Here is a 23,658-nt window from a genome sequence, read left to right on the forward strand (position 1 = left end):
GTTGCTGTGTAAATGGTGGTGGGAGTGGGGACTAATTTTGTAAAGAGGAATCAGCAGGAGTCTGTGAGGAGGTGATGTGTAAGCAGAGCCCCGAATGAAGTGAGGGCGTGATCACATAAATATCTAGGGAAACCTAGCCTTGGCAGAGGTCAGTATGAAGGATGTCCTGCCTGGAATGACATGGTCAGAGAGAGGAATTAAATGAAGTAAGAATAGACAAATAGCCAAGCCAATGTCCCATGGGGTCTTACAGACTATGGAGAAGACTTTGCATTTTATTCTTAATGTTATGGAACGTTATTGAAAGTCTCATAAGTAATTCTAGAAAGGAATATAGGAGAGGTCATTTTCAAGTACTGACATTATTAAAAGAGGTCATTTTGAGTAGGGAAGAACCTTTCTCAAATTCTCCTTTACCACATGAAGCAAAATTCTGGGATTATAAAAGTAAGTTACCTTCTGCCATATGTTTAGTAAAGATGAAGAATCCTTAGTGCATTGTATCACTCTATATACATTTTCCTTCTTTTTCTGGATTAAACAAATGATTTTGTGCTATTTTTGAAATTCTTATCTTTACTAGATCTCAAAATATTAAAATTTAGTTTTCCCCTGTATTATTCTTGAATTAGTCCTTAGAATATAAGGTGATGTTTATAGTTAGGGTCTGTTTGTTTTTGTTTGTTTCTTTCTCTTGTTATGGTGTTTTTATTCTTAAAACACAGAGGTCTACAATGACAATAATTCGGCATCCTATGAATGTTCTTTTTGACTTTTTAAATAGTATGATGAAGGTAAGTTATGATTTACCATGCCTAGGATTTCTAGTTACATATTGTGGAAATTAATTGATCTAACTTTGTAGAAATTTGACCACCTACCCTTTTCTAAATATATATAGATACACACAGAGAAATCATACTTTTCCTATACTAATTACAGAACTATAGAGCGATGTTAATTTTTTCATGCGTTAAACAACTAAAGCCTACGGTATGCCAAGGCACTGTTCAAGGAAGTGAGAATATAACAAAAAAATTCTTCTTTAGTTCATATTAAATTGTATGCATGGAATGTGTATGTTTGTGTATACCCACTGGAATTTTGTTTTATCCTGCCAACTGATCTAATTAGAAAAACTCAGTCAATATATTTGAATCCCACATTCCAGCAGCTATTTTCTCCATTTGCTTTTATTACTGTTTGTGGTGAGCTTGACATATAATTTTAAGGTGTTAACATCCCTAACTTATGTATGGGTACAGCTCATAAATATGAACCCATGTCATGCAACTCATATATGACTGTGTTCAAAATAATGTGTATTAGACTTTAAAACTATTTTAAATAACTTTCCTACATTTGTCGGTTTCAGCATTAATCTCATTAATACTAAACTTTGTGATCCTAGGTTAAAAAACATATTCAAGATAGCTTCAGAATGTTTGGTATACAAATAGGTCTGGCTAAATATAAGTGTTAGCTTTCTCAAGCATCTAAATGCTGGCAGGCTTTTAAAAAACCAGGGCTTTAAGGAGAAAACACCTGCTCTGTGGTTTTGTAGCAGATATGAAGTATTCAAATTTTTTAATAAATAGAAAAAGAAATATATAACAGAAACAGGTTGCACTTGTCTTTCTCATTAAGCAGGTGGTTAGTACCACTATTTGCATTTTCATAGCCTTAATATACGTTTTCCTTCTCTAGATACAAAGGGAAATTATCACAAATTTGCCTAAGGATAGCAATTAGGACTACTAATTTATTCTTCTTTGCATTTTATTAAGCTTTACCAAATACAAATGAATTTCACAAGGGAAGATTATACGTGTTTTTACATCTACCATTATAAATTTGTATGCCAAATAAGATCACATGGTTTCTTCCCCAAATTCTAACATATTATTCCATTCAGAGTCCTTTTAAAAGGGAACCTATTGGAAAAAAAAGAAATTGTTTCATTTGTCCTGTTTGATGACTCAATACAGCAAGGATATCTCAAATCAAAAGTTATTGGAATAATATGATTTTATTATTTTTACATTTATACCTACAATTATTTGCATTCACTGAAACTTTAATTTAGAAATATTCATTTTTTGAGCTCTAAAATTCAAGGTTCAAGTGATTTCTTTTTCTTTTTAATTTAGGAGGAGATCCAATAGAATCATTCAAATAAGCATCTTTAGGGTCTATGACATGCTCATAAGAAAATTAATTATTCATAGAAATGTTTATTCATAGAATTACTGTCCTCATAATTTAACTTCTCCAGAAAACATGTTTTAAAGTGCTATATATCAAAATAACATGTAATCTTTCAAAATAGCATTAGAAAAATCTAATGCAATATTTTCCTAAAATATTTGAATTATTATTTAGGAATACAATTCTTGTCACAAATATTTAGTGATGTGAAAATCTTGGCAAACCACTCATATTAATTCATTTAAGACATTTGAATAAATAATTTGGAAATGAAAAATTTTCATTAAACAACAACGAAGGACAAAAAGAAACATAAATATTTCCAAATATCTTCAAAGATTAGTAGGTTTTTATGGCTGGAATTTCATTGAAAACTAACAAGCGATTTATGAGAGTCAATGGAGATATCTGGGTTAACTATAGAGAAGAATGACTTAGCAAAGACAAATTTTAAATATTATTATGAGTTTCTTCCAAATATTATATTAATATTATATTAAATATTACATTAAAACTTCTTTGAAAATAAGAGAAAAAATGTTAAAAAAAAAAAAAAAAAAAAAAAAAAACCTCGCTAATGTTGCAATCGTGCATCGATCTCAAATCTTGTTCACATTCTAACACGGCCTCTGGGCTTTCTGTGTGATTTGGTATGTATTTCCATAGTAGAGAATATAAATGATACAGCAAGAACAGTTCATTCTTCAGTATCAGCAAATTTGACTGGAAATGTTGAATGGAATATATGAAATAAATGGATTAATTCAGCAATCCCATTTCTGAGTATATATTCTCAAGTGAAATGTGTACGTCTATGTTCTTTGTAGCATTAATCACAAGAGCCAAGATATGGAAACAACCTTAATGTCTATCTGTGAATGAATGGTTAAAGAAAATATGGTGTGTGTGTGTGTGTGTGTATATGTATATGTGTATGTATATATACACACACACCATATTTATAATATATATTATATATACACACACATATTCCGATGTGTGTACATATGTATATAGAATATTGTTTATATATAGAATATATATAATATTGTTCATATGTTAGAATATACAACATTGTTATATATTATTTATACATGTGTATACATTTATATACATTATTTATATATACACATATGTATATAGACATATTATTCAGTTTTTAAATAAGAATTACTACATGATCTCACTCATGTGGAATTTAAAAGAATTATACTCATAGAAGCAGTGAGTAAAATAGTGTTTGCCAGAAGTGAGAGATAAGGGAAATGAAGAAAAGTTGGTCAAGGGATACAAAATTTCAGTTTTTCAAGATGAATGCATTCTAAAGATATAATGTACCACATTGTGACTATAATTAACAATGCCATATTAATGATACATATGGGTATGTGCTAAGTTAACAAGAAATGTAACTATAGTTAACAATACACATTGAAATGTACTAAGAGGCTACATATTAAGTGTACACATACAAACATATTAATAAACTGGTAAATATGAGAATTGATAGATATGTTTAATTAGCTTGAATTTGTGGTGATTATTTCAGAATGTATGCATATATCAGAATATCAAGTTAAACCCCTTAAATATATATAATTTTTATCAATAAATTATCTCCCAATAAAGCTGGGAGAAAAGCATATACAGTATTATCATTTTTCTTATTTATCATTTTTATTTTTCTTTGTATTTAATGTTTTATTGGGAGATAATATATTTTCCTTATAATTCATGTTTATGAGGATTTTAATTTACTACAAAGTGCTCTCTGTACTCTAGTTTTATATTAATAGGTCAATATAAAGCTATGGGTTATGCAAAGCTTTAGCTTGAAATAGAGTCATGTTCAAATCCAAACTCTGATGCTTAGTGGCTAGTTTATCTTTCTGAGTCTCCCTTTGCTGGTCTAGGAAATGGAGAATGTAACCAAACTCTGTTAGTTCCGGTATTAAATGACACAGGACAAGATAGGACTTGAATAATACATTTTTCCCTAAAACAAATTTTAACTTGGACAAGTAAAATTTGTTTTCCATATTCAGCAACAGGAGTAGAGTGCATTTGTAATAAAGGGTAACTACTATAGATTTAACAAGTGCCCTCTTTGGGTCAATTTCTTTAAAAGTGGTGTTTCGTTTTGTATAATTTTTTAAAATGTAAATTCAAGGACTAACTACTGAATTATTATTTTACATTTAAAACGTGTAGGTTAGATGAGGGCCGAGGACATTATTTATGGTATGTGATATGTGTCCTCACAAGATCCTTATAAGAAAAAGATTCTCGTAGTATAATAGCCAAATACAACAATGAGGGCATGATCAATAACTGAGAAAAATTATATAGAGATGTTATTAGGAGGTTAAATAGCTAAAATGGAGGTTAGAGTTTCTGTCAGCACCAAAGAGAGAGGGGCATTTAATTACAAAACCTTAACTCATCCCAGTTCACCTGCTAAAAAAAAAAAAATTAAAAAGTTTGTGGCAGAAAAAGAATTCGGCAATGTGAACATTTTGGGAAGTTAGCAATTTTGTGAGTGAAAAACAATTTTCTGGTTATCTGCCATCATCAAGATATTTTATGAATATTTTATAAAAACCTATGCATTTAGACTATAGAAAGAAATGTTTAGTTATTAGACATTTATGATATTTTACATACTCAATGGACCTTGAAAAAACATCAATTGAATTTTTCTTGAATAAATAATTGTACATATACTAAGAAGTATTATATTTGAAATGAAGATAGTATAAATTGTTTATGAAACGTATATTTTGTTCAATGAAACTGTTATGTTTTTAAATTAATGTTTTTATATAAGGGAAAGTTTTTCAATTTAAATAGGAAGCCATCTGATTTTAAGGGTAATATGTACTTTCTGTATAAAATCTCACAGCAGTTAAACTCCAATTGTTAAATTGTTTATTTTTATGTATAACTTATACTCATGGTGGAAAATAACACAGGCAGTACAATAAATATATAATAAAAATGTGGATGTGCTGAACTGTGATCTTAAAATAATGCCATCAACATATTGTTTTGATAAACGTCCTAGACAAATGATGCATCATTATTAGATTAATTTTTCTTTCCACTGTTCATCAAAATATATATCCATATAAATTTTTTTACCAATAATCTATCCATAAAAGTTATTTATACCAAAATATATATGCATACATGTTATAGTATGATTCATAAAATATTTAAATTACTGTTAAAAAAACTAAGATTATATTATTATTATGCAAGTAATGATAACTTCAAACACAACATAATTTGTGCAAAAATGCAAATGTAAATTTCAGAAGTAAATGAAAATATAATTGAACTGAGATGATTACATACCTAAGCTTCTTTAGGAAACTTAAAGACAATTTCATTAATAATGGAATTATCTCTGAAGTCATTTTTATATGTGCAGCTGGCATCAAAGTATTAAAATGTTCTGCATGTGTATAGAAACAGTAAAAATTTACTTTTATTTTGCCAGTTGCTAACTCCTGCAGAAGTAAGTCAGATAATTCTCTCAAAAATAGACCTGCTTTGGCTTCTTTTAATTGTTTACGGAGTAAAAGCTGTCTTAATTGAGAAACTTGAGGGACTTCCCTGTGTTTTCAGACCTATCTGAGGAGATTAACATCAACTGTTATTTTGAATGATCAGTTCTACCCTTGCTAAGCTTTGTAATTTCTCATAGCTCTCTGAATTGTTGCACAGTACTTGACAATATGAACAGTTCCATTGGGGTTAGGTGACAAAGCACTTCTACATCTGGGGAGACTGTATTTGCTTACACTAAATAGGACAAAAACCCCGTGGAGAGAGCCAGGGTTTGAGAAAGGAAAGAGAACATGAATAAATTTAGTATTAGAATTTTCCTGAGTTTAATTAGTTACCGAATATGTATTTAGTTGATGTCATTTGATGCAAGGGTTGTAAATATTCTATAGCCTCTGCTTCTCTTGACAGCCAATGGGAAGGAATTGATAATACAGGATAGGAACTAAAAATTATTTTAAATTCCCTTTAATAAAGCCTGGTTCTCTAATAAAAAGAGAATGAACTTTCAAATTCAAATTTTTCTCTGTACTGTGATCATTTCAAAACTGATAAAAAATGTAAAAGGATTTATATTTTTTCTGCCATTTTTTTAGTTAAACTTTTTTAAAATGTATCTTGACTTTTTTATCTTTTTGGCCTTTATAGACAGGTGATAACATGTTATTTTTCAAATTCAATTGTATATAAATGATGTAGAAATATTAAATTAGTGCAGGAAACCAGATTCTATAGAGAACTCATTTCTGTTGCCATGCCAAAGAAAAATTTGTGATTGTTTATAATTTTCAGAAGAACTGTGTTAAGATTTGTAAATCATGCTGTAAATATAGCTTTAAAGTACCTTAATTTATACATTTGTCCTTAAAAGCTTTTACTCATTTGTAATCTAGATCTGCTTTCTCCTAATTCTGGAGTTTGAATTTCCAATAAATTATAAGGCAAGAGCCCATCCCACACTACAGTTTAAGGTTCTGTTGTTCTATTTGTGTATGCAGATTTAGGCAAAGAAAGTCTTACATTAACTTCATAATTTGAGGTACAACTCTATTATTGAGTACACAGCCTTTCATTTTCCAAGTGGTAGTTTGCTTTCAGTCCCTACCTTGGTGTTCAGAAACCCTATGTTTGGTAAAATGCTGGTAAATTACAGATGATTTGATGTATATATCCTCTCATTTAAGAAAGGCAAGTCAAATTACAGATCCAGGCTTTGCCTCCTCCAAATCTTTTCCCTCTCACTTTAATGTAGTCTCAATGTGTGGAGTTTTTCTATTTCACACAATAATCTTCATGTTCACACAGTGTTAATAAGCCTCATAATAAGGGTTATTATATCAAAATCTGCATTCAGAATTCAAAAACAAACTGACTTCATGTATATAAACTTTGTAAAACTTGCATCAATAGGTTTATTTTATGCCTCTCCCCTATACTTTTAAAGGTTATCTATAAAACCTCTCTTTGGCCAGTTTCGGTTTGCATGTTTTAGCCCAGGACTGTAATAACAGTTTAGCCATCAGTGTGACCTCTTTGCTCCTTTCCTCTGCCAAGTGATGTGAAACTCAGTCAGTACATGGGTAAGCCTTGACTCTGAGAACAGAAACATGTGAGGAAACGGGGAAATTCCATTCTGAGTTGATACAATGTAACTAAGGGAATACTTACCTTGGCAGAGGTAGCGGGGCACACAGAGCTCCTCATAGCACCTGTGAAATGTTAAAGGAAGGGGATTGCTGACAATGCAAGCCAGAAAGAGCTTTTGCCCGAAATACTCAGATAATTCAAGTGTAATCTGCACTTGATTTTTTGTTGCTGGGGTATGTGGGGTGAGAATGGTCTTTATTGTTTAACCTAAGTAATAACCTCAACTTTTCTCACATTAGATTTGCCCTGGTACTTTGGTAGCTCTGTTGTTACCAATTTTTAACCCACAAAGATGAAGAAATCATATCTAGAATAATGATCTCTATGCTTATGATTTATGTAGTATTTTATTTGCAATTGAGAGTGTATGTTTGACATTCTTTTGCTTCTCCTTTTGCCTTCTGTTAAGAAATATGATTGAATATAAGCATTACCAGATGCCAACACCGACGCAGCCAAGTCACAAACTACCGAATGCTCTTAAAACAGTGTTGCAGCAGCACTAGGATATCACAGAAATATGGAAAGGCATATCATATATCAAAGTTGGCTGTTTTATAAAAGGGCATTTATTCTTCAAGACTTATTCCAAAACGTGTTAGGCCTTTGGACAGTCAATGTGATGTTATGGCACAGTCTGTGTTCTCTTGCGCTCTTTACCCTAATGAAGCATGACTGGATAGCACGGGGACATACGAGCCTAGTTCACCTTTGCTTTTGTTTTTAAAAACATGTATTATCTGATTAAATTAATAAAATATTGTGATTTTTAAACTCTTGTTAAAGGAGTTCAACACCAGCCTGAGCAACATAGTGAGACCCCATCTCTATTAAAAACAAGTAAAATGCTAAATAAATGCCTTGATTGTAAATATTGAGGAAAAGAATGGAACAAAAGGAAGTATCAAAACAAATTCATGTTATGCTGACTTTCAGCAGAGGCTTTTCATCTTAAAGATAGTAAAATTCCAGTTTATTAGCATTTTAGCAACCTTTGTTAAATTTCCTCTTCTCATTCCATAATCTATATAAACAGCTCTATCTATGCACTCAGCTTCTCTTCAGTGTAACTATACACTTTTCTGGGGCTTAAATTATATACTCATTAACTACCAACTATCAAGTGGGTTTGGGTTTCCTGAAAAGCTTGCAGGTCATTACCCTGTGAGAAATCATTGCATTCAAGCCTCAGCTTCCCCACTTATCCTTGCAGCTTCTAATCGGTTGGATATCTATGCCGATCGATCTATTCCCAATTGGCCTCCCTTAAATCTGAAATAATGTATTATAATCTGAGGCTTCAACAAGGTGGTACACTCCAAAAAGCAAGTTCGGTTTCTTATAAGGTTAAGAAATTGAGAAATACAAAACTAAATTTTGCCAATTGGAAATTTATTTTTTTGTTGATTTTGGAACATCTGTACAGGATTAAGTAATGTCTGATTGATATGTGTGTTGTAGCCATTAATATTTATCTGGTATTAAGTAATTTTTATATATTTTTTTACTTTTAATTTTGGACACAGTGCATTCAACAAGGCATTATTTTCTTTTCTAGAATGTTATAAGTAATTCAATATAGATTAAATGATTGCAATACAAAATGCTAGGCCAGACATAGTGGCCCACTCCTGAAATCCCAGACTTTGGGAGGCTGAGGTGGGCAGTTTGCTTGAGCCTAGGAGTTCAACACCAGCCTGAGTAACACAGTGAGACCTCATCTCTATAGAAAACAAACAAAATGCTAAATAAATACCGTGATTAGAAATATTGAGGAAAGCAATAGAACAAAAGGAAGTATCACAACAAATTCATTAAGTATCCTCATATAATACAAAGAATATGTTATCTAGTAAATTATAATATAATTATTGGAAATAACATATTAATCAATTATATTACAATATCATTGCATGTATATCGTTTCTGGTCATGGTTTATGTAAAACTATAGTTCTGCAAAGATGATCCTAATTACCTATGATGTAATCTTTTATATCTCCTAATATTAATTGATTATGTGGCTTGGAGTTACTGTGGAAACCAAACATACCTTCCTTTTGATTTTCATTGAGACATTGCTATATCCCCTCGCTAAGTTTCCGCTTTCTTTAGCAAAAGCAGTTAAAGAAAGTGGCAACAATAAAATTCTGGTAGCTCCATCAGGTGAATTTATGAAGATGTAATATTTTGAAATCGGTAATTGCATCCAAAATTATCAAGGGTCAAATAACAAGGGTTGACATGACCCAGATATTTCCAGTAACCTTTATTTCCCTATGCCTTTTCATATTCTTCTTCGTTAGTGTCTTATTGAATCCAGGTCTGGTAGAGTTGTAAATGAGAAGAAACTCAGAGTGAAAATACAAGTTATGAGTATGCTTCAAGCTAGAATTAAAACAATTTGATTTAATTTGAAATTGTAGAATAAACTATTTTTGCTGTAGTTTCAACTTTGTCACACTTGTTTGACATGACTAAATCACCTCACATTGGAAGCCAATCTACACATTAAATGCCATGATTCTATTAAATACTATAGAAATAATCTGCAGAGTACTTCTACCTGAGACACATACAGAATGTACGTATTTTAACATCATTAACATCATTCTTGATTTTTGAATATTAAAAAGATTTAACTTTCTACTTTGTGAATGTATCACAAATGAAATGGGTAATTTTCTTTGAAAGTGCATGAGTTGGAAAGCTAAAATAGAGGTGAAAAAGAGAACTATTCACAAATCATTTTCCTCTTATATGACTTATCTATTTTTTAGGTATTTCATGGAAAGATTTCAGTGAAATTATTCACTCAGAATTGTAATAGTTTGATTCATTTTTCTTATTAAAATTTGTCAAATTATATATATATATATATATATATATATTTTTTTTTTCTTCTTCTTCTTCTTCTTCTTCTAGCAATGGTTGTTTTGAGCAACCTGGAACCAAATACAACTTATGAAATCAGGGTTGCAGCTGTAAATGGAAAGGGACAAGGAGACTACAGTAAAATAGAAATCTTCCAAACGTTACCAGTCCGTAAGTAATCATCTCTATCTTTTATTCTCTTTTGTCATTTTCTCTACTTGCAAATGTAATAGATTTTAAAATGTGGGGAGATGTTTCAACACTTTTGGGACATGAATTGTGTCTTTGGTGAAGTGGTTTTTGAAGACAGTGACATCTCAGATTTATTAATATAAAAATAACTTTGCTTTAGAGCGAGGCAAAAAAAAGAGTGCACTAGAATACACCCAGTAAAAATTGTTCCCGGGAAATTGTCCTCATTGCAAAAGTGATTAATTGGATTGTAGTCTTTGACTATATTCTGGGAGAGAGAAAAAAAAACGTCTACGTAACATGTTCAATATTTTGTTCTTTTGTGGAGGCCTGACTATTGACCTTGTTCCACAAATTATATGGGCTTTAAGTGTCAAAAAAGGAATCATTATGTTAATTCATTACAACAGTGACTGCAGGAGAAGACTTGTTCTGGTAACTATCATGTTTTGAGGAATTGTAAGTTAATTGAGTTTACATAAAGTGAAGATTAAATTTTAAAAGACTTAACATTTCCTTTATGTTAAATAAATTACTTTAAATGTTAGAAAACATAATAAATATGACCGAACCACTGTTATAAAAATCTATGCATAACACTGCCTGACATATATATATATGTGTGTGTGTGTGTGTGTATGTGTATATATACATGTATATACACACACACATATAAAGACAGTCAAAATGGCCGCAATATATTATCTTACAGAGTGTCTCTCTGTTGGTAATCATAAAATCTGTCTGGTAAGTTTCTTTTCTCCATGCCCAATGCTAGTGGTTAAGATAACCTGCCCGATAGGGTGGCTTACACCTGTAATCCCAGCATTTTGGAAGGCTGAGGCAGGCAGATCACTTGAACCAAGAAGCTCAAGACCAGCCTGGGCAACACAGTAAAACCCTGTCTCTACAAAAAATAATTAAAAAAAAAAAAAATCAGCTGGGTGTGGTGGTATACACTTGTAGTCCCAGCTACTTGGGAGGCTGAGGTGAGAGGTGAGAAGATCACCCGAGTCTGGGGAGGTCAAGGCTCAAATGAGCCGTGATCACACTATGGAACTCCAGCCTGGGTGACAGAGTGAGACCCTGCCTCAGAAAAAGAATAAAGAAAATAAGAAAAGAAAAAAGAAATGACAATATCCTGCTGAGAAGAAATAACAGGTCATTCTGGTTTAGAGATATGAAATCCTTTTCGGTCCATGGTCTTTGTTTTTCTTGGCCCTTCACATAGAAAATTATTGCACTTTGGTAGATCCCTGTTCTATTCAAAACAATATAAGCATCATTGTTATACGGCTATCTCTATGTTGAAGAATAATATCAAATGAAACTAGAAGAAAATGAAATATTGAAACACAGGTCTGTAAAATTGGATACTGCAAATTTTATTCAAATTTGCACCCAGGAAGGAAAATGCTTATTAAAAAGCAGATTAACTAATTGCAAGTCAGTATCTTTCCTGGTAGGTATATATTCCATACAGATTGATGTGTTAATGTATTCTTATTAATAAATGCTTACAAAACACTTATAAGCTAAATTTACATTAAGAAAATAAACGTGATTTAATACTATTAATAATAAGAGAAATAAAGTTTTACATTTGTGCAATGCTGTACTTTTCTCAGAGTATTTGCCTATCAGTGAAAATAATATATTTGGTCCTGAGGCCACAGTTTTGGCATGACACTTCTAGATTTATAATGTTGCTCCTTCTTGGATGGGGAAAATGAGGATCAGAAATTATAACACAAAAGGGCAATATCAAATGATAAATCCAGGATAACACCATATATTTTGATTACATTACTGTTCTTTTTATTAAAATATAGTTTCTCTAGGTATCTGAAATGTGTGCAAATGAAGAAATGTTGTATTGCATATCTAGGTGAACCAAGTCCTCCATCCATACATGGACAGCCAAGCAGTGGAAAGAGCTTTAAACTCAGCATCACCAAACAGGACGATGGAGGGGCCCCTATTTTGGAATACATTGTGAAATATAGAAGTGTAAGTACCTTGTTTATTATCATATCATACTAGGTATTTTTCAAATTAAATTGAGTTGCACTGAATTTATAAACATATCAGGAGAGAATGTGTATTTAGTAATTGTGATAATAAGAGCTAATCTTCCTTCCATTCCTGATAGTCATCATTGTGATTTTTTAAAATTGTATTGTAAAATCTAAGCATGGATCGTCAAAATATTCTCATGGTTTTCATCTTGTGATTTTTAGGTGTGAAATGGGACTAGTAAACTTTTCAGAAATGAGATATTATTTCCCCTGTTTTGCTGAGAAGCTTCTCATTTTATCTGATATTAGTAACTTCAGGCTAAGCCCGTCAGTCATATGTTAGGTAGTATTATTAGAAAAATCACACCTCAAAATAAATTAATCAAATAATTTGACTTATTTAGCCATAACGTTTAACAAAGAATGGCCACGGTGAACTTGAGGAAGAGGGAATCGTTTTCTTCAAGTTTAATTAGCGCTATCTAGTAAGGAAGTTTGGAGAGCTAAAAACTGCACACAGATTTTTGATAGCGGTTGGAGGGCAACAATATTCACTAGTTGCAGAGTCATAGAGTGGCACTATGGGCGCTGCCTTTTTGCCTTCAGTAAAGATGATTTCAAAGGCCACTGAAAATAATTTCTTCAAAATTTTTTTCCATACGTACCTTGGAGTATTGGCGTCTACTGTAAAATATGTTAAAAATGAAACATGATTTTAAGTTAAATTTTCTAAGATTCATACAACATGCATTTTATGCTTATGTTGACTGAATCCATATTAGTGCTTTCCAAATTAATTATACTTTACCAGATTGTGTTTAAAATAATTGCTCCATCGTAGTGTGTGGGTTAATTTTCAATATTTTCTCGCAAATCCCCAATTTTCTAAATTATAATATTGCTGCTTCTAAATTCAAACATCTACATTCTGAGGGGTAATAAAAAATAAAATTGGATTTTGAATGGCATATTTTAATAATTAATTTTAGATATCAAATCATTTTTTAAAATTTTAAAAATTAATACTCCTTTCAGAGGACAAATGTTTGTCCCAGCTTTCATACTCAAGTGAGTTCTCTTGGCCATTCTCATTTGCACATTTGTAAACTCGGTAGAAGGAAGCTCATTTTTTTCTAGGGACATAGGCTTGGCCAGAATTCATGAATTGGACTGGTAGAACAGGCTTTCCGTGCAGATTGTTGCTCACAATTCTAGGATGAAAAAATTTATTGTACAAAATACTGGGGATAGTAACAGTTTGTAAGGAATTCTAATAAATCCCACAGTGGACTCTGAAATGCAATGACTAGTTGTGAAACAACGTGTTGTATATTTTTAATTGTACCGTATTGTTAGTAGTGGCCCCAGTCATTGATGTAAACAAAAATATTTCTTGAGTAGCACTACATCTATTTAGAGCAAAGTAGATTCACAAAATGGAAATAATGACATTTTAGACAGCCATATATTTATGTATACATATACATAGTTTAAAACGTAAATTACTATTTTAAAAATCTGACTTCAAATTCATATTGATTTCTTTAAATGTGGACTAGAATTAATATTTTTGAGAAGTTATGTGTGAAACACAGATGGATAGAAATAAGTAAGATTTTAAGCACAATAAGATTAGTAAGATTGAAGGGACTCAAGTTCATATAATGGTACTCAATAAATTTTACCTTTGCATATAGTTGGTAAGTTATAGTTGATATGGCTTAGTCATAAAGTTTAAACAAGAACAAATTTTGTATCCAGTAAACTTACGCCTTCCGTTTTCTGTCCTTTCTCTTTCTCCTCCCAACCTAATGGTAAATGTGCCTGGTTGGTTCCCATTTCCCCAATGTCTGCGCTTACCACTCTGATAAAAGTATGTCCTTTTCCCTCCTCTCGTTTCTAATTTCCAACCCTTTCTAACTCCAGAAGTACTAGAGGATCTGTTTTTCATAACACATTGGAAATGATTGATTGTATTAGTTCATACATAACTATAATTGTCTGATCAATTACTAAGTTATCCACCTTAGAGCTACTTTCATTTTAACAGGGGACATTGTTTTAATAGTAGAAATTCAGGCACCTATGGCAAATTTTATAAAAGGAGTGGTTCCGTATCCTTTGTATTACGAGATAGGCATTGCTCACTCTTGGATATTTTGTATTTTGTAATTAATCAAATATAAAGTGATACTTTTTCACATTTTTTCAAGGACAACATTGAAGAATTTGAGTGGCTTGTATTCAAATAAAATGAGAAGCTTGTCAGCAAAACAGGAAAACTAGAGAATTTGAGTGACTTGGTGGGGAGAGGGAACAGACAGAATGTAATTCATAACGGTCTAAACATGGATGGCAGCAGTACTGGACAAGAGGCAACCCCTCTACCACTGTCTCATCTCAGATCAACTGCCCAGCTCCTAAGGCTTCAGATAGAGCCATCCTGGCACAGTTTCTCTTGACCATATCACTTGATAGTATGCTTTCTAGTTTCATCCATTAAAATACTCTATATATCCCTATTTTGTCATCGTCTCTTCTCTTCTCCACCTCCTCCATCCTGTCAACATCATGCTCTGAGGATCCAATTGCAGATACCATGATTGAATAAAAAGTGAAATAACTACTTCAAAAAAGTTCTTGATCATCTGTTCTTTTCATATGATGTCTATTAGGTTCTCAAACTACATGAACTCTACAGTGTAGTAAAGTGCAACTGAATAACTTGAAAAATGGTTTAGACATATTCAATATATTTTTAATAAAAAATGAAGAAAAAAGTACATAGAGGAATCTGGAAAATAAGGAACATCTCTAAGATTTTCACTTCTTGATTTCTTCTTTGGCCATCTCTTTCAACTCCACTGTGCACAGGGCTATATTCTGAGAACAATGTACTTCTGACAATATATTCCTTATATGACTTGATTTCTAGCAAACACTGAATCTAAGCCTTTAATTTGGGTTTCACTGGGAAAGGACAAGAATAGCTATATCCTACTACAGAAAGTGTAAAACTTCCCGTAGATTATGAACCAGGAAGCACCATTATTCTGTCAACCTGTAATACAGCACATGGCTTTGTTCACTCACCCATTACGAAGACAGAATTTATTAGAACAGAACTAGAGTAATAAAAGCAGAATTAGATATCTCTGTGGACTCTTCATGAAAATTAATGTCTCTAACAATACATCAGTAAGTTTAAACCATGTGTTTGGAAAATAAAGACAAACATATTAATCTCATGAAATGTTTGGAAAAAAATCATGAAGTTATTTTTAAGTCTACTTTGTACTTATAGTGTCAATCTAACTTCATGTAATTTAGTAAGTAGATTTTTACATGCTTCCATGAGTTTTTCGCCATTTTATTTCTAATTTGATGATAGCTATAGGATCATAACTATCACTTAATGTTGGCATATTAAATACGTTTCCTTAGCTAAAATAACTGGTAACTTAAAATCAGTTGTGAGGAAGTCCTATAGGGACTAGCATTTGTAAGTCCTAACTGAACTTCTTAAGTAATTTGGAGTCCAGGAGGTTGTACACTATCTCAATGGCCATAGGATAAGAAAGGCCATTTTGAAAAGGTCATTAAAATAATAAATAAGTAAAATGAAGCTTTGGTTCTTAAGAAAACATATTTTCCAGTTAATAATGTTTATGTATGTACATGGAAATGTATTTAAAGCCATTATAGTTTAAGTTTTGAAGTATCTTTAAACAATAAATACTTATGGACATTAAAGAGTATCAAGCTTTTTAGTAGTTTTCCTTTGCTGTGAGTTAAGAGAATGAGTTTTATTTTTCTTTGTATGTATATGTTACCTGAATGAACAAATACAGCAATAAATCAATCAATAAATTAGCTCATTATGCAATTATAACTATATTATAAATAGTATTATAAATCAAATAGTATGGGAAATAAGAAACACAAGAAAAAATGCATTGCCAATGTTTATAGATATGAGAACACAGAAAGTAATGAATAGGAAAAATTAGATTTATTTTGCCTTAAGTACTATGTGGGTGGTGGAGACTAGGAACAGATTATGTGGGGCCTAATTTAAAAAAAATTTACCAAGCATCAGCACATGGAACAAAGGCAAGTAGAATTTGTTATGATCATGGAAAAAAGAGATTTAAATTTAGAACTCTGCTAAAATCTTCAAACCTTTAAATCTTCCAAAAGTGTGTGTGTGGTGTGTGTGTGTATATATATATATATATATACACACACACATATATATATACACCACATATATATACACCGTACACACACACATGCATATATATATAATTTTGTATACAATTTGATGTTTTAAACTGAAGATTAATATCCTTATCAAAGGACAACTTTTTGTCCCAGGTTCCATGCTAACAATGATGAGTACCTGTTTGTTTCTTTTGGATATTCTGATGTGGAGATTTTTGTGCCTCTACCCAGGACAGCTCTGAAGGACTCACTGGTCTCGCGATGAATCTGACAGTGCCACGCTATTCAAGCCAGGTCCCTTGGCCCTTCTCGTTTGCCCATTTGTACTCTTCTTGAATTCTGTAAACGGTCTCTCTCTCTGTGTGTATGTGTGTATATATGTATAGGTACACATATACACATATGTGTATATGTGTATATATATATTAATATATGCTTGTTTGTCTATATATGCAATTATATATATAAGGTATATGTGTAGATATATATTTTTTATATATATAAAATCCAGATTGATCAATCACCTCTCTGACATTCAGAGTAGCAAATGGAGTTTTAAATGCTATCTGGGCCTTCTGTGAGGGCATGTAAGTATGAATACCTGAACCATGCTACCAGGGAATCCAGGAACCGGGACCTGCTTTATATACATACAAAATCTTAAATCATACGACATGGGAGTCAGAGGAATCTATGCTTCATCTCGCTTATATGAGCTCACCTTCTCTATTGTCCTCTCATTTTAAAATTATTCAGTTTATATTTAAAATGATGTTGGTGATACACTTCATGAGACTTTAAAAGGAGTCAGTAAACTGTTTCTTGTTATGAATAAAAGCATCAAGGAGCCCCTGAAAATAAGAAAATAGAGACCCTTTCACCTTGCCTCTAATCTCCTCCCTGTACAGATGATAGCCAATATTTTCCTAGATGCTGATAGTATGACTTCAGAATCACTATTTTTTTTTTTTTTTTTTTTTTTTTTGAGACGGAGTTTCGCTCTATCGCCCAGGCTGGAGTGCAGTGGCCAGATCTCAGCTCACTACAAGCTCTGCCTCCCGGGTTCACGCCATTCTCCTGCCTCAGCCTCCCAAGTAGCTGGGACTACAGGCGCCCGCCACCTTGCCCAGCTAGTTTTTTTTTTCTGTACTTTTTATTAGAGACGGGGTCTCACCATATTAACCAGGATGGTCTCGATCTCCTGACCTCGTGATCCGCCCGTCTCGGCCTCCCAAAGTGCTGGGATTACAGGCTTGAGCCACTGCGCCCGGCCAGAATCACTATTAAGAAGTGCCCTGAATTGCCATGTGGCCCGCTATGTTCTGACAAAAAAAAAAAAAAAAAAAAAAGAATTGCTTAAGAGAAGCTATACCAAAGCCAAATGACCATTTTTTTTCAGTAGCTGCCCTTCAACATTTAATTGGCTTATTAATAATGGCCGTATTCAGCAAATCATCTCATTAAGTTACCTAGGGGAACGTTTTGCAACTAGATTATCTTAAATTGTTCCCTAGGCATTTAAACTTTGTAAATTAGACAGTCTACAGATATGCATACTTGAGATTTTGATGCCAGGGGAGTATTTGGTAACACCCACTTTAATTTTTTTCCTATTCCCTAGGAATAGCAATTAGGGGATTAAAATGCCTTCTTGCCTAATGTTGAAAGGAAAATGAAACTGATTTATATTGGGAACATGTTAGAGCTCCCTTTGGTTTCTTATACTATCAGCCCAAATACTTAGAATGATGGAGGGCCCTTTAATTTATCATCTTACGGGCTTCAACAATTAAGAGCTAAATGATTGTTAATTTACAAGAGACTGTCTTGTGTTTGTACAGAAGTTTCACCTTAAATGCCTAATTTCCAAAAATGATATTTTTGAAGTATTACCTGAAGGACATGACATCTATCTATTCCTCTAAAGAATACATTTTTTTTTTTTTTTTTTTGGCCTGGAGTAATTCATATCTCAGTTTTTGGCTTATTTTCTGGCTCTTTCACCCACATCTTCACTCAGATACAAAGCAAAACTGAATTCCAAGTATTTCCACGAAAATACTTACTCACATCAACCACTTCATCGTTACATAGAAAGTACTGAATAACTGAGGTAATGCCAGGGCCACAGGGACATGCAGCTGTCTGCTGCCTCATGGATCCCTTGTCTTCATACCACCCTTCCGTGTCCTTGCCATACACCCCTTCCTTGCCATATATGTGTGTGTATATACACAATTTATAACTTATAAAAATACATGCTATAGGTATATATGTGCATATTCATACTGAATATGCTATAGGTAGCATATACAATTATATGTTATGTTTGTGTGTGTGTATATACATATACACATACATCTAATGTATCATCTCAAATTACTTTTGGGTTAACTTTTTAGGCTTTTTTGTTATATATAAGTATATATAACACATATATAATACATTATAATGCATATATAATGCACATATAGATACACAATTTTAAAAAATTTATTTGAAACAACTACAGTGTTTGCTTATACATCTCTCAGTGATTATGCATCTAAGGCTTAAAATCATTGTGTTTCTTTTTGGATTTAAAGCTGTGTAAAAAACTGACACCTTCTTGTCATTAACTCAGGATAAATGAAAAGAAAAATGGTGCTAGCGTGTATTATTTCCAGTAAGGGTGATATCACCTCCCCACCGGTGACCTGCCTAGCCCTTGACTTTATTAGGTATTACGTGCCTCCATTGCACCTTCTCATTTTTCAAAGGCCTCATGTCTTTCTTCTGGGCTGGTTTGTAAACTCCAACATGAGGGTACTGCACATGTCTTGGTCACTTGTGTTCACGCCTTCTAGAAAGTGCTCACTAATCAATTAACTGAGTAAATGATTGATGAATGAGTGGGCGAAGACAGAGGGTGTTGTGATAGCTGTGGCTTTTTAGCATAGCTGCCCTAAGCATTTCAAAATTGCAACTAGGTTTGTTTCTCAACCTTACTGTTCATTGATAAACTTAGAAAAGTTACAACCTCTCTTCTCAGTTATTCCATCATTCATACACCTCATAATATCTTAAGTAGTACTGGCTACAGGCCATTTTTATAAAAACAGATATTAAAAAGCTTCAAAAATCAAGGCAAGTGCCTCTTGTGTATATTGATAACCTGTACTGCTTGTTCATTTAAAACCAGGGCTTCGTTAGGGGTTCTAATAGCTTCAGTTTTACATGAAATAGCAAAATAGGCCAAACTTTTCTGTTCCTTTGTAATGGAAGTTCTACATCACCAACAAGTTTATTTCCTTTGTAATGAAAGTTCTATGTCACCAAAAAAATAATTAACTAGAAAAGGAGAATAATAGTGTGGTATCAAAATTATAATATCTTCTTGCCTTCTTTTGAAGGACACTCCATGTTTGAGTACTGTCCATTGAATGCAATCATGAATTTAACTTTCACAATTTTATTTTAGAGAACAAATAGTTGCCATCAAAAATGGAGAAAACATTGTTTTTTTTTTGTAGTCAAAAAAGCAGTGTGAAGTTTTGGCTCAACATAGAATAATATAGGACTGAGCTATGAGGTTAAAAGACATGTCTGCATCTGTTGTTCTAGACAGGCTGTAATTTATCTATACTTATACCCTGGGAAAGTACGATTTGCAGTTGCAACGATAGATTATTGGATACATGATTCCAGAGAAAATGTTTCATTTCCATACAGTTTTAATGGAAACAGTTATATCCTAAAATAGCTGTTATTTGTTTAAGTGGTTATGATCTCTAAGGCCCTGAAATACACAACCTACTCAATTTTCCTCATTGCTCTCCCAAAAAGCTGACAGAAGCAGCTGCTACTATCCCTTTTGTTATAAAGAGGAGGAAGATAAGCCAGAAAGGTTAAGGAAGCCTTCTGTGTTGAAATTGTTAATGTATGGCCCAACCCAGTAATCGCTCTGTTTTAGAAAATTTCATTTATAAAATTATATCCATTTATATTTCATTAGTAATTGTAGTTCTAATGGTAATTTTATCAAGCAAAGGGAAATTCAAATGTCATATGGTCAAATTTATATTTTAGAAAAGCAGCCAGATAGTATTTAAGTGTAGAATGTTTGAGAATAGGATGGCATTGTTTTATTTTCTTTTGCTAATGATATATTTAAAACTTAGTAATTTTCTTTGTATATTATTTTCTTATGTCATAAAACATGATAGTAGTAAAAAATACCAGTGGTAATTTAAATCTATCAATGATATCCAGACTTTATTTCAAGACACTTTATCTTTCTTCCCCCCAAAAAACTTTAACAATAGTCCCTGGCAATTTTTTTAAAGGACATATTAAGTTTTTTCTGTATATCATGTTTCATTTTCCCATTCACATAAAGATTAATAATCAACAAAATGGCCAAAAAGCAAACTGCTATATGTGAAATAAAAAAATCTTAATGGAGGTCAATTGTCAACCACTGAACAAAGGATGAATTACAAAACCACTTTTTGGCTAATATAAACAACATCGTATTTTATATAGAAAAATGTTAGAAATAATACTGACTTCATTGACACAGCAACTTCATGTATTTCTGTGCCTATCAAACTTGTTCCAGTATCCAAAATAAGTATATTGTTCCAATTCCAATATAAATTATTTTTCTAAAAAGGTGCAACTTGAGTGTATGGATATTTACAAAATGCATTTTTATTGCTTTCACAGAAAGATAAGGAAGACCAATGGCTAGAGAAAAAAGTACAGGGAAATAAAGACCACATCATTTTGGAGCATCTCCAGTGGACCATGGGGTATGAAGTTCAGATTACAGCTGCCAATAGGTTGGGATATTCCGAACCAACAGTTTATGAATTCAGCATGCCACCGAAGCCCAACATTATTAAAGGTAAGCAAAACTATATTCTTTTTAGACTGAGCAATAAACATGATACCACCTTTTTATAACCCTTATTGACTTTTCTTATTAATAATTAAAACCAACTGAAATGTAAATTCCAGGTTCTAATTATTAGTGTGACGTATCATACACAAAGTTTCTCATCGCTCTTGCCATGGGGTAGTGCTTAATTTGCAAATATATTTTGACCCCATTCATAGCTGGAGTGGTGGGGAACGAATGAATAGGAGAACATAGAGAGTAAGAGTGACTGATGATAGTCAATGTGAAAAGTGTCTATTGAGACCATATGAAAGCTTTACTAAGAAGACGATTTCTCTGCCAATCATGTGGAGACTGGTGCTCCAGTTCTTGTTAGATTTGAGCCAACCTGTGCCTGACCAAGCAGGTTGATTTTGGAAACGTAAAATTAGTCACAAAGAAAGGCAGGAACAGCCACAAATATAATTCCATAAAGACCTATACCTAGAGTTTTAAGAAGGCTCATAAAATGGAAGAACACTGTAAATCAGCTTTTGCAACACACTGGTTAGAGTCTACCATTGATAGGTAACAACGCTTATATTGTTACATCTTAGTATGTTAGTAACATTATGAAAGTTCACAACAGGGATATTAAACTTTTATTCAGATAAATGCTCTTGAAGTAAAGATAAAAAATTTATTCTGACTCAAAATAACACTTAACTCTGTTCATGAGTTGCCAAATTGTTCATATTTCTACGTTTATTTTCCCTGTTATTACTTTTAATATTTTAATTTTATGCAGACATGTACAGATATTTATGTATCTACAGTATATTCTTTATTTGTACATATATGCAGAAAAGAGCAGCATATTAATCCATGAAACCAAGATTTATTTGTCTTATTATATTAGAGTATAAGTATAGATATATAATATTTTTGAAACGGGAAAAGAAATAAAACTAGCTAGTTCAATCATGTTATTAAACCCTCTTGTAATTTCAACTTGATGTTAATTTTATATATTATGATTTTGTTATATCATACATCAGTTGTTTAGTAATTGAAAGCAGTTTTATATGACTAATCTTTCAATTAAAAAGTAATTACCATTGGTTATAAGGTTTAAAAGTAATTGATATTAGAGCTTTGTATTGCTAATATTAATTCATAAATTCCACCAAATTATAATTTAAAATTAGGAAGTAAAAAGTCTCTGGAAATAACATGGGTATCTTATATTTTAATGACTTTTTTATTATTTTCAAAGCACTTCCGCATTATCTCATTTTATTCTTAAATCTGAGCTGGATAAGGAAGCATTATTCTCATTTTACAAATATGATTTTAAGAGGTTGAATGACATGTTTAAGGCCAGAAATACTTCTAGTTATATGACAAATCTGATGCCCTTACAAGATAACACATCTAAATAAGAATGACTGAATGTACAATCGAGTTCATTACATCCCTATATTTGAAACATCAGAAACTACTTCTACAATTGTAATGAGTATGTAAGTAGTAATTATATTTCATGCAAATATCAGGAACATGCTATACATGTTCCCATACTGAGCCAGAGCCTCCTCCAAAGGAAAATTGCAACAGTATACTACAATCTCCCACATTTTTAATTTAGTGTATATATTTGGAAACATAATGAATTAACTTAATTCATTTAATTTAATAATGCATTAAATTTAATATTATATGAAGTAGATAACATAGATAAAACATGAAATCAAAAGATAGATTTTACACAGATTACTAAATGTTACACCCCCAGTGACTCTGCTACCTTTATGAGAAAATGTTGGCCCAGGGCGCGGTGGCTCACGCCTGTAATCCCAGCACTTTGGGAGGCCGAGGCAGGTGTATCATGAGGTCAGAAGATGGAGACCATCCTGGCTAACACAGGTGAAACCCCGTATCTACTGAAAATACAAAAAACTAGCCGGGCGTGGTGGCGGCGCCTGTAGTCCCAGCTACTCGGGAGGCTGAGGTAGGAGAATGGCGGGAACCCGGGAGGCGGAGCTTGCAGTGAGCCGAGATGGCG

General features: G+C 32.3%; 1 protein-coding gene across 5 annotated transcripts in view; it reads left to right on the forward strand.

Annotated features, from left to right (window-relative positions):
- The window catches only part of NCAM2 (neural cell adhesion molecule 2), a 549,007-nt gene that overhangs the window by 460,721 nt on the left and 64,628 nt on the right, over nucleotides 1-23,658 (forward strand). For all 5 annotated transcript variants that reach the window (XM_017956502.3, XM_009202420.4, XM_009202421.4 and 2 more), the window contains exons 13-15: nucleotides 10,350-10,469; nucleotides 12,379-12,500; nucleotides 21,440-21,620. In XM_017956502.3, the coding sequence (XP_017811991.1) occupies nucleotides 10,350-10,469; nucleotides 12,379-12,500; nucleotides 21,440-21,620 (423 nt within the window). The remainder of the gene's footprint in view (nucleotides 1-10,349; nucleotides 10,470-12,378; nucleotides 12,501-21,439; nucleotides 21,621-23,658) is intronic.

The sequence above is a fragment of the Papio anubis genome, chromosome 4 (assembly GCF_008728515.1).
Source record: "Papio anubis isolate 15944 chromosome 4, Panubis1.0, whole genome shotgun sequence".
Classification (NCBI taxonomy): Eukaryota; Metazoa; Chordata; class Mammalia; order Primates; family Cercopithecidae; genus Papio; species Papio anubis.